Source organism: Giraffa tippelskirchi, chromosome Y (assembly GCF_054371585.1).
Source record: "Giraffa tippelskirchi isolate mGirTip1 chromosome Y, T2T-mGirTip1v1.2.pri, whole genome shotgun sequence".
NCBI lineage: Eukaryota > Metazoa > Chordata > Mammalia > Artiodactyla > Giraffidae > Giraffa > Giraffa tippelskirchi.
Genome location: NC_137290.1, coordinates 20134435 through 20146991, shown reverse-complemented (window position 1 = coordinate 20146991; position 12557 = coordinate 20134435). Strand labels below are relative to the sequence as shown.

Here is a 12557-nt window from a genome sequence, read left to right as displayed (position 1 = left end):
TGTTGGGTGCGTATGTGTTTATAATCGTTATATCTTCTTCTCGGATTGATGTTTTGATCATTATGTAGTGAACCTCTTTGTGTCTTTTCACAGGCTTTATTTTAAAGTCTATTTTGTCTGATATGTGTATTGCTACTCCTGCTTTCTTCTGGTCTCGACTTGCTTGGAATACCTTTTTTCCAGCCCTTCACTTTCAGTCTCTATGTGCCCCTTGTTTGGAGGTGGGTCTGTTGTAGACAACATAAACAGTGGTCTTGTTTGTGTATCCTTTCAGCTAGTCTTTGCCTTTTGGTTGGGGCACTCGACCCATTTACATTTAAGGTAACTGTTGATAAGTATGATCCTGTTGCCATTTGATTTGCTGTTTTGAGTTTGATTTTATACAACCTTTCTGTGTTTCCTGCCTAGAGAAGATCCTTTAGCATTTGTTGAAGAGTGAAAAGAAGAGTTGGGAATAGATGTCTCTACAGTATCTTCATTAGTCCGAGGTAATAAGAAGAAGCATGTTAAAGCAAGGGGTAATGTGGATGATCAAAACTCTGACTTTCATCCTGAAACTTGAGGACAGAGTGTATTTTCAGCCTGCACAAGTTTAAATGTGCCATTCATACGAAAGCCTTCTACCATCCAGATAGCTGCTGAAACAAGTGCCCCAACTTGAAATGATTTCTCTTCTCCATCGTAAATATCAGTTAGACCACAGGAGCATACTGTGATACATCAATCTGCAGCTGCTTTAGGTGTTGTTGTTGTTGTTTTAATTGAAGAGAAATTGCTTTACAGAATTTTGCTGTATTCTGTCAGAATTCAAAATAAATCAATCATAGAGGCACATATATCCCTTCCCTCTGGGAGTACCCTCCCATCTCCCTCCCCATCCCACAATCTAGCTTGAGCATTTGTCATGGGATTTCACATAGCAGCTGCACTAAATCAAATGGCTCTAGTGAAAATTTTGCAGCTATGTCTACTTCTGTTTCTCCGTACCACAACTTATGTCCATTACAGAACAGTTAGTTTGGACCGAGGGTGGAGCCTTCTACCTTTCCAGGTTGGTATGGTAACATGTCAGCCCATGACCGTCCTTTTCCTAAACTACAACAGTCAGGCAATTTAGTTTTCCCAGTGCCAAAGATCCCTGATACATCTGCTGCTTCTCTTTCAAGATCCACTCATCAACCATCTTCATTATTTGAAAACTGTCCTAATACAACTGATGTACCAAATAGGTGTTGGATTATGGAGGATACCAAAGTGTAAAATTAATGTTGGGAGATGTCAACAAATTCCTACAATTCTCTTATTTGAAGAAAAAAGTTACATATTCATCTTCATAGGGCCAATTTCTATTTTGGAATAATTAAGAGTAAAATGAGTCTTTCTTTCCGTGCCTGACTATTTTACTCTGCATAATATAAACACTTCTGTGCAAGGTCATAAAATAAACACTACACTTGCTTTCACTGAAACCCACAGTCAGTTGATTGACTTCATTGCATAGAAGTGAGCAGACCCATGTTTGGTTTGGTAACAGTCCTGAATGTTAAGAATATGTGTATAGAAGGGTGATCAATCACTTTTATTTCAGGAACCAAGTAGACTTATTGATGTGATTTTTCTGTGTAAAAATTCTTTAGCAATGACATTTTGCAGGTTTCATGTTTTTGGTTACTGTTTATGCAAGCAGCCTTTATTTTAAGTTGATGTAGAAGTAAACACTGGTTGAACATTGCCCTTCAATTGCTAGAAGACCAGTGACTTTATGATGTCAGCGCTACTCTTCAATTGCTAGGAGACCAGTGACTTTGTGATGTCACAGCTTTTTGACTTTGAGAACCATGCTGATGGTCTTGAGAGTTTATCTCTGTACGCCAGCCAAGCAGCATTTGAAGTTGGAGTGTGTAAAGTCAGACAAATGAGAAAAGTATCTGAAGAAAGATCTCTCTGAGATGGCACACATTCCTTCAGAAATTCAAGATGTGCCTCGTAAAGATGTATCAAGTGGTTCCAAAACCTCCATTGGATCGTCTTCGTGTGATTACACACTTACTGGGGACTCAGTTTTGAGATCTATGATTGAAGAATATGCTTTCCAGGCTTTGTCTAAGGAAGCTGGGATAAAAAGGCCACACTACACATTTTCTGTCTCTGAAAGAAATGAGTTGAATGATTTTCTTTCCCTCACTTTTCCACAAAAACTCTGGGCTATAGTTGAAAGTGATCAGTTTGAATCTATTTGGTGGGATGAGAGTGGCACTTCTATAGTGATCAACGAAGAACTCTTCAAGAAAGAAGTCTTGGAAAGAAAGGCCCCTTTCAGAATATTTGAAACTGATAGTATGAAAAGTTTAGTTAGCCAGCTTAAACTTTATGGGTTTAGTAAAAAGCGACAAACTTTTCAAAGATCTGCTTCACTCCCTGACTTTCTGGAAGAAGAAAACAATGTCTCTGTTTTGAGCAAGGTAATCCAAAATTTCCACTTACTGTCAATATGTAAGATTAAATCATGTGACTTAGAAAGCATGTTCACATATGTAGCAAAAACCGAATTTAAAATTGAGATAGCAAACTGTTGAACACGTTTTATTTTTTGAAGTTGAGAACAGCTGGAGGTTAAAATATTTGATACTTAATACACTCTCCTAGCAACTTGAAATCAGATACATGTCCTCAAGCTACTTTAAGTGGTATTTACTGTATATATACAACATATTTTTTAGTTGAGGGGCATACTTATTTCTAACATGTAAGGTGTTAAAACTACTAATGGAGGTGTTGTCTTTGATTCTATTTAATTGGCATCATTAAAGGAATACACTTTTATAGTTTAACTTTGCTTGTCAGTTTTACCTTAGTTTATAAAAAACTAAATAATTGTATCCTTTGATTTTAGTTACAGATCTACCATAATCCAAATTTCAAAAGAGACTATCCCCAACTTTTAGGAAGAATGAAAAGAAGAGTTGGGATTAGCAATGTGTTTCCGAAATCTTCACTAGTTCCAGATTACGAGAAGAAGCATGTTAAAGCAAGGGTCAACACAGATGATCGTAACTCTGGTTTTCATGCTCAAACTAGTGGAGAGAGTCCATTTTCAGCTTCCACTGGTTTAAGTGTGCCTTTCCCACAAAAGACTTATACCAGCCAGATAGTCCCTAAAACAAGCGCCCTACTTCCGCGTGACTTTCCTTCCCCATCAATATCAGTTAGACAAAGAGAACAGAACGTGGTAGATCAACCTGCTGTTTTAAACCAGTTGAGCATTTTTAATTGGCACTTCCATAGCACCTACACTCAAGCAAATGGCCACGTTGAGGACTTTGCTACTACCGCTACATCTACTCCTCAGAACCACATCGTGTCTCCATTATGGAGCAGTTCTTTTGGACTGATGGTGGAGCCTTCTACATTTCCAGACAGGTATAGCGATATGTCAGCCCATGACAGTCCTCTTCCTAACCAGCAACAGAGAGGCAACTCAAGGTCCCCAGTGCCAACGATCGCTTATACACCCACCTCCTCTCTTTCAAGTCAATTCATCAACGATATTCCTTATGTGAAAACCATGCTAATTAAAACTGACCTATCAAATAAGTATCAGCTTATGGAACCTAATGAAGATTAAAATTTACGTTGGGAGATGTCAACAAATACCCACAATTCTTGTATTTGAACAATAAAGTTACACGTTCCTCTGCACAGTTTTGTTTTCTATTTTGAAACAATGAAGAGTAAATTAAGGCTTTATTTCAATGTCTGGCTATTTCTCTGCACTCTTTTATAAACTCTTCAGTTCAAGAAAACATCCGTTAGGCATCCTAGGTAAATGGCACCTAGCCTATTGTTTCTAAGCAAGAAAATGAGAACAAAGGGAAAAGAGGTAATGGATGTAAAGTGATTTGGGAAATCATCCCTGCTGAAATGAATGGGTGTCTAAATGAGGATGGTACGGGTGAAGGAACACATACAAATAAAATCAAAACAAGTGCACCTACACAGTACGAACCTTAGTGCGTTCACAGTTACATGATATTCTATTACGTATCGGTAGAGTCTTAAGATAGAGAAGGAAATGGTGCCCCGCTCCAGTATTCTTGCCTGGAGAATTCCGTGGAAAGGGGCTCCTGGTGGGCTGCTGTCCATAGGGTCGCACAGAGTTGCACACAACTGAAGTGACTTAGCAGCAGCAGAGTCTTAAGACATTAGACAGGAGATTGTCTTCATTCTAGAAATTCATTTCATACTTGAAAATATAAATATTGTAGCCTGTCCAAAATTAGGAGAACCGTTATACCATCACTGTGATACCAACGATTACAGGACATAATCAGTGACTGGACCATGGCCAGCACAAGATAGGTATTTTACAAGTGGTACTGTATAGGGTCATTTTAGCTCTGCTCTCCTTAAGGCGTACCTTTATTTCCTGCCACCATGATTCCACCCTATATTTCCTAATGCATATTTAGATTTTGCTTATCTGTTCCCTCAGAGACAAAATAAATTCCTCTGGTGATTGCAGCACCTCAGGATGGTTAACAAGTTCTTTGAAGACATGATATTTGTTTTCCGTAGTAGTTTCAGTACCATTCTCTTACACCGTGCTTCTGGAGCTACAATCACACACACTGCTTTCAGATGTGCTAAGCCCCTTCTCACAACTTTGCCTCAACTCTTTCTTGGGGTTGGAAGGAACCTCTGTTCGCCCTCCTACCAAGGTGAGCACGGATATCAGGTCTTCAATGTGTTTGGGGTCTACCCTCTTTTCTTTGTGTATCTTTCACATCAGCTAAAACGTGTACTTACTGAATTATCAACAAGGAAATGTAACCACGAATCAAATGCTATATACATTACTCAACAACATCCTATAACCTGCACTATTATCATAATTGACCTTTCCTACTTACTGAGAATCTTTTCCTGGTTGATAAATATATATCTTATATGTCCATGAATGTCAAATGTGGGAATTCAAATTATAAAATGATTGCTGCTCTCATGAAGTTTACAGTCTATAACAACCCATACTAGTCATGTTGTTTCAGGCCCCAGTTCCCTAAAATTCAGTAGTAGTTATAGAGATATTTATGAAAAAAACAAACAAACAAAAAAGAATCATTCATTTTAATTCTCTAGAAAAGTCATGGAGTAAGGAGGGATCAAAATCAATGGCTGATCCTTCACATAGTTCACAATGAAAGAAGATGAGCAGAGTGTCTGCCAGTTGGACCCCCCAGACTGTCATGAACACTACCTAGAAATCTTGGCAACCTCCACTTTGTGGCCATTTCTTTAGACAGTGGTGGCAATATCAAGTCATGGCCCTGTTTTGGTATGGTAACCCACATAGGACAACACCAAGTTAAGTTCACCGTTCTCATGTTTGGGGCTAATGCAGAGTGAAAGCTGTGGGCTATTTGTGTAGACAAGGGAGGTGTCCAAACAGCACACGCTTTTTCTTTCACTGAAAACTTTCATTAAATTTGGCTGAGAACACTATACTTTAGAGAGGTTAGCATTTTGCAGCAATTGTAAGAGTTATTGAAATCGGTGTCCTTAGTTATCCTTTCAAGCGCAAAGTCCAATGGTCTGGTTTTCGATTTCAGGCATCTTACTATGGAGCCAAATTTGCATGCTTTGAGAAATAGCACCTTAAAAGCAATCACATCTTCTATTTCATTGGCGTGTACTGATTATTCCTGCTCACTCCCTTTGATCTTCTTTTCCTGTTCTGCTTTGAGGGGCAGGTCCTTCTCAAAAAGAATAGGATTAATTCCCTTAGTGCTCTGTGGTAACTTGGAAAAGGCATGGATAAGGACATGCAATATATTATGTGGGAAAGCTACTGTTTTTGTTCCCTCCTGAAAACATAGTATTAAATTGTACCTCAATTGTCCTACCACGGGAAGCCTGGTTACATGATGCATTACCTTGGTGATCAATTCCCATATGGCTTTAACATATCAGTACCTTTAATTCTCAAAAGCTTATAGAGAAAGTATCTCAATACAGTAGGGAAATATTATACATGAGTTCAGTGTTCTTTCCCGTAATTATTTATTTTATAATTTGTGCCTAAAATAGTAAAAGTGAGAACAAAAATTCAAGTGAGTTAACGCAGTGAGTTAAACACAGAAGATTGAGACAAGAAGTAGAAAAATTGATGGGAGAAGATCAGAGGATGAAATTGGGTGCTTATAATGGAACAAGCAAATGTGTAACTGCAGGGCCTAAATAGCTCAATATGACTTCACTATTGTTACGCTACAAATTATTTTCATTTTAGCAAATCACAGAATAGTCTTACATGCAAAGTACTTTAAGATCCCATGGAATGCACAACAAAGGTATATCTTTTAAAGCATTCTGATTTAAAATGTCGCTAGAGACATATCATTCAAGTAGAAAATGATTTCCAAAATTAAGCCTAGAGACAAGTATCAGAGAAACTTTGGGAAGTTCATAGGTGTCCTCCAGTGAGTCCTTGGGTTTTCTTTTCTTTTTGTAATTGTGTTTAAGCATACAAGATCGTGACTGTGCTTGTGTGTGTGTGCATCAGATTAAGAATGTGTTTGTGAGTGTATGTCTGGGTTCTCTTTTGGACTTTTATGTTAGAAATTTCAGCTGAAGAAATAGTTCATTCAAAAATACAGCCAGGCACAAATTAAACTGCCCATTCAAAACGCTTCTTTCTCTTTTCAAAGTGCAAGACAAACGGATGCGTCAAAGGTTGAAAGCATTTCAATAATAACCAAGCTCCTCCGCCCAAACATAGTTAAAAACTATGGTACTCTCCCAATCAACCCAGCAAAAGATGCGTGGGACCTTAGGTATCTATGATGTCTGGCAATAACAAAACACCCACCCTCTAATACGGCAGTACTCAAGAAGGCCATGTAGAGGCCTGCAGTTTCAACCAGGCCTTCCTGTAATAGGATACGACCTTCCTATAGGAGGCTGCACACTCACCAGTAATGAACACTCTTAGGCATCAAATGAAACTAAGGACGAAACCTGGAATTCTCTTCCCACATGGTGGAAGTCCCCTTCCCCCTTCCCAAGTGGATGTGATAGACAGTTAAAATAAAAGGAAGTTATAACATGGCTCACATTCTTCTTACATAATACCTGAAATGTCCAAGCCCCACCACACTACTAAGCAGCTGACTATACAGGTCTTCTGGTCTCAAATCTGTGTGACAATCATCACATGAGAATTTTATGAATATTTGAGATGCATTGATAGTGCGGATCTGTAAAGCTAAACGTCTTTGAGATCTGACTCAAATAGGAAAACTGTGTACTCCCTGTCTTCAGTTTTATGGGGATTTCACATGCATTCACACACTTCCACAATGCTCAACCTTCATCTGAAGACAAGAGGAATGGTCTATTCACAGAGAAGGCCAGCGGTAAAGTCAAAATGGATCCAGTTTCCTGCCTACATCCCTGCTCAGTAATGTAACCGCTTGTAAGCATTCCTAAGGGCGACTAGGATACACAAGTCAAAGATGCTTCTCCCAGGATTACAGAGTTGGATTGAGAACTGTAAGTTTGTTTACCTCTCATCCCATTCTTAAGATCACAAACCATAACTGTTAACCCATCAGAAGATGGGCAGCTCTAGCACATATTTAGAGACAATGCCTGCTTCTGCCTAAACCAAGGTTGTAGATCCAAGTGGCATATAGGGTACGGTTTCCATCTCAGGATACCACATGACTCCCCAGGGATTCTCCTTCTCTGGAAAGCTCTCAAGAGATGTTGTGAGAAGAATATTTTGAGGGTGGAAAACAAGGAAACCGACAAGAGTTGTGTTCTTTCTAATTGTCCTCAGTCTCACTTTTCATCCCATGTATAATGACAAAGTCTCCCAAGCACTGCCAATACCAATTTGTTGATGTTCTTCAGCCACTCAGTCTTGTCTGACTCTTTGTGACTCCATGTACAGCAAGAACCCTGGGTTCCCCTGCCTTTCAAATCACCAGTTTACTCAAACCCATGACTTTTGAGTCAGTGATGCTTTGCAGCCATCTCACCCTCTGGCATTCCCTTCTCGTCCTTCCCTCAATCTTTCCCAGCATCAGTTTCTTCCCAGTGATTTCACTCTAGGCCCTAGATGGTCAATATATTGGCTCTTCATGGTCAGCGTCAGAACTTCCGTGAATAGTCTGAGTTGAACTCCTTCATGCTTGGCTAGTTTGAACTCCATGCTCGCAACGGAACTCTCACACATCTTCTCCAGACCCACTACTGCAAAGCATCGATATTGTGGCAATCAGTTCCTGTGGTCCTGCTCACTCCTCCATACGTTACTCCTGAAAATCAACTTTGCCCTTTCGGATCTTTTTCAGTAATCACTCAGCTTATTAACATGGTGTCTAGATTGGTCGTAGCTTTTCATCCAAGTGGCAAGTGCCTTTTCATTTCGTGGCTGAAGTCACTCCCCGCAGTGATATCAGAGGTCAAGAAAGTGAAACCTGTCACTGAGTCAATTGTATCCTATTGCTAGATCTCAAAATGTTTGGGCCACAGTCCATGGTCTTATTTTTAGTGTTCATTGGTTTGTGTTTAGATTGAGTTTTAATCCAGCTTTTCCTGTCACCTCATCAGAAGGCTCTTTAGTCCCTAGTGTTTTTCAGCCATTTGTGTGTTGTCATCTTATAACTAAGGTTATTCACACTTCTCACAGTAATTCTGTTTCCAGCTTCAAATTCTTTCAGCAAGTTATTGTCCATGGTATACTCTGCACAGAAGTCAAATAAGCTGGGTGACAATATATAGCCTCGATGTATTTCCTTCCCTATTTTGTACCAGTCCGTTGTTCCTTCTCCAGTTCCAACTGTTGTTACTTGACCTGCGTGCACCTTTCCCAGGAAACAGGTATGGTGGTCTATATTCTTATCTCTTTAAGAATTTTCCACAGTTTGTTGTGACCCACACAGTCTAAGGGCTTCCCCTGTGATTCAGATGGTAAAGCGTCTGCCTGCAATGGGGGAGGCCCAAGTTCGATCGCCGGGTCTGGAAGATCCCCTGGAGAAAGAAATGGTAGGCTACAGTCCATGGGGTCGCAAAGAGTCAGACGCAAATGAATGACCTCACTTTCACATGCAGTCTAAGCCATTAACAGAGACAATAAAGGAGATGTAAATGACTTTATGAAACACCCTTGTTTTTTCTCTGATCCAGACTCCAATTAAGGTTTACCTATAAGATTAAATGACTAACTACACCTGCCTGCTCGCTCTCTCTCTGTTTCAAGTTGTTGCTGCTACTGCTGCTAAGTCGCTTCAGTCGTGTCCGACCCTGTGCGACCCCAGAGACGGCAGCGTACCGGGCTCCTCCGTCCCTGGGATTCTGCAGGCAAGAACACTGGAGTGGGTTTCCATTTCCTGCTCCAATACATTTAAGTGAAAATCGAAAGTGAAGTCACCCAGTTGTGTCCGACTCTTCACGACCCCATGGACTGAAGCCTACCAGGCTCCTACGCCCATGGGATTTTCCAGGCAAGAGTACTGGAGTGAGATGCCATTGCCTTCTCCATTTTTCAAGCTATCATCTACCAACTGTTACATTCCTGGGCACTTGCCATCTTCTTGTGGGCTCTCCTGGTGGCTCAGTTGGCAAAGCAACTGCCTGCAATCTGGAGACCTGGGTTCACTCCCTGGGTCGCGAAGATCTCCTGCAGAAGGAAATGGGAACCCACACCTGTACGCTTGCCTGGAAAGTTAGTATTAAATTATGACCATGCCCATCTCTGACCTTTGACACCCACTTGAAACAGTTAAGTTTCCAGAGCAGAAATAAGGAATCTGTGCTCCGGGAAAATGTCGGGACAATTTGACAAATAGCTAGATATTTTCAGGAACGGACTTTTTGAGCCCAATATCTGTATCATCTTTTATCTGGAAAGGAACTATGTTTCCTCAAACTGATGACAATTCCTCATTAGCAGAAATTTCAGGAAAAATAACTCGGCTTATCTGCATGTTCGAAGTCAATGTTGTACCAGTTATGTGTGTATGCACGAAAGCTCCCATTAAACAGATAAATTCACATCAACTAAAGTTTGTTGCTTTACTGGCATGCATAAATGAATTACAGAGCCTGCCTAGAAAGAAAATCAGAAGTTCTGATTGGGCAGATAATAAGAAGACGTTGAGAGCAACTCTCTTCATGGGGGCATCACAAATAATACTTCTATAAAGGCAACAGTTCCCCGAGCGCATCCAATGAATATTAGCAGAAGACCTTGCTCAACTATATGGGAACAAGACATAACTGGGAAGAATGGAAGGAAGATGGGAGAAGGAGGATGAGAGGAATAGAACCAAACCTGTGTCTTGTGGTGGGAGATGGAGAAGCAGGGGATAGATTGAGGATTCAGGTAAGTCACCTCAGTAAACTTAAATTACTTTTGACTGAAAGGAAGCAAGGTGAAGAAGCTGATGAAATATAGCTTGTCTAGAGTGAGAATCAAACAGAGAATGTGTGGTGTGGTCCTACATGTCCCAAACAGCCATGCAGGTCAACCAGTGTTCATAGGGCCTGGAAGATGAAACATGGGGTTAGAAAGCCAACCTGGGAGTGAAGTGCGTTTGACTGCGTAGAGATGGAGTGATGGATCTGGGATGTCAAAGTGCATAGGAAGGAATGCTTTTTGAAAAATCCCAAACTGACAGAGAAGCGGGACCTTAGGGTTCAGTCACACAGAGGAGGTAACACCATTGAATCCTCCCCCTCCCCACCCCCACCCTTTCCCACAAGCTGAGACCTACTATCAGGCAATAGAAAACAACTAGCTAGAACTAACACTCATGCTTCTGCCACCACAGGCTAGAAAACGATCCCAGTAGGGCCATAAATTTTCTGCCTGTGATTGCAGACTCTTTGTCTATGGCATACAAAAGGGACAATAGATTTCCAATGAATGCAAATATTCAGGCTCTGGCAGCACTAAAAACAAATAGGAGTTATCCGAGATTAGAGTCTGACCTGTCCCTACTGAAGATCCAAAGTTATTTCTGCCCTCGTTTGGGCACGCTTTCTCAAGAGGTGGAGCTGTGCTGTGGCTCGTGTTCAGGACCAGAACACTGACAGCAGGGACTCTAATAACATTCATTATACTGACCATGTTTTGCTACGCTGTGTGGCTGGTTCACTCGTTTTCTCACTTGTAGGCTTTCTCATTATTCTTGATTATTTACTGTTTTAAGATTGTTTAGATCACATATTTGTTTTTTTTATTTTTTTAATAAATATATTTATTTTAGTTGGGGGCTAATTACTTTACAATATTGTAATAGTTTTTGCCATACATTGACATGAATCAGCCATGGGTTTACATGTGTTCCCCTTCCTGGACCGCCCACCCACCTCCCTCCCCATCCCATCCCTCTGGGTCATCCCATTGCCCTGGCCCTGAGCCCTTGTCTCATGCATCAAACATGGAATGGTGTTCTGTTTCACATATGATAATATACATGTTTCAATGCTATTCTCCCAGAACGTCCCACCCTCACCTTCTCCCTAAGAGTCCATAAAATTGTTCTATGCATCTGTGTCTCTTATTCTGTTTCGCATATAGGGTTATCGTTACCATCTTTCAAATTCCATATCATTTCACACCAGTCAGAATGGCTGCTATCCAAAAGTCTACAAGCAATAAATGCTGGAGAGGGTGTGGAGAAAAGGGAACCCTCTTACACTGTTGGTGGGAATGCAAACTAGTACAGCCACTATGGAGAACAGTGTGGAGATTCCTTAAAATACTGGGAATAGAACTGCCATATGACCCAGCAATCCCACTGCTGGGCATATACACCGAGGAAACCAGAATTGAAAGAGACGCGTGTACCCCAATGTTCATCTCAGCACTGTTTACAATAGCCAGGACATGGAAGCAACCTAGATGTCCATCAGCAGACGAATGGATAAGGAAGCTGTGGTACATATACACAATGGAATATTACCCAGCCATTAAAAAAAATACATTTGAATCGGTTCTACTGAGATGGATGAAACTGGAGCCCATTATACAGAGTGAAGTAACCCAGAAAGAAAAACAACAATACAGTATACTAATGCATATATTTATTTTTTGCATGTATATAACATGTACTTTGTTTTCCTGCTTTCTGTGCCTTTTGTTGATGTCGTTTCTTGTCATGTTTGTTTTAATAGATATATATTTCTATGTTAACTGTGATTTCCTGATGTTCTGTGGGAAAGTTCTTGTCATTTTTGTCAGATTTCTTTCTTTATTTTTTACGTGGCACTCTGCTCTAGTGTTGTTTTATGTCTTGCAAGTTATTCGCTTAGTTGTATTATTGCTTCTGTGTTCTTCCCTATTGTGATTTTTGCTTGTGTTATTTTCTTTTTTTGTTATTATTATTTTTTTCTTTGATTTTGGTTTCTTACAATTTGTCTGACTTCCTTTGTTTCCTCTGTCTAATCTTTTACTATGTGATCTTGGTTCTCTGACCAGAAGTTGGGCCTGTTCTTCTAGAGTTTCAGCACCATATCGAAGACCATAGAGTACCAGAGAATTCCTG

At 40.3% G+C, this 12557-nt stretch overlaps 1 protein-coding gene across 2 annotated transcripts in view; it reads left to right on the top strand.

The window, feature by feature from the left end:
- Positions 1-1815: 1815 nt before the first annotated feature.
- The window catches only part of LOC145537849 (heat shock transcription factor, Y-linked-like), a 116743-nt gene continuing 106001 nt past the window's right edge, over positions 1816-12557 (top strand). The window contains exons 1-2 of one of the 2 annotated variants that reach the window (XM_081568797.1): positions 1816-2462; positions 2894-3701. In XM_081568797.1, the coding sequence (XP_081424923.1) occupies positions 1950-2462; positions 2894-3625 (1245 nt within the window). In that variant the 5' untranslated portion in view covers positions 1816-1949 and the 3' untranslated portion in view covers positions 3626-3701. Of the gene's footprint in view, positions 2463-2893; positions 3702-12557 lie in introns of those variants that run through there. The other variant, XM_081568799.1, reaches the window with a different exon arrangement.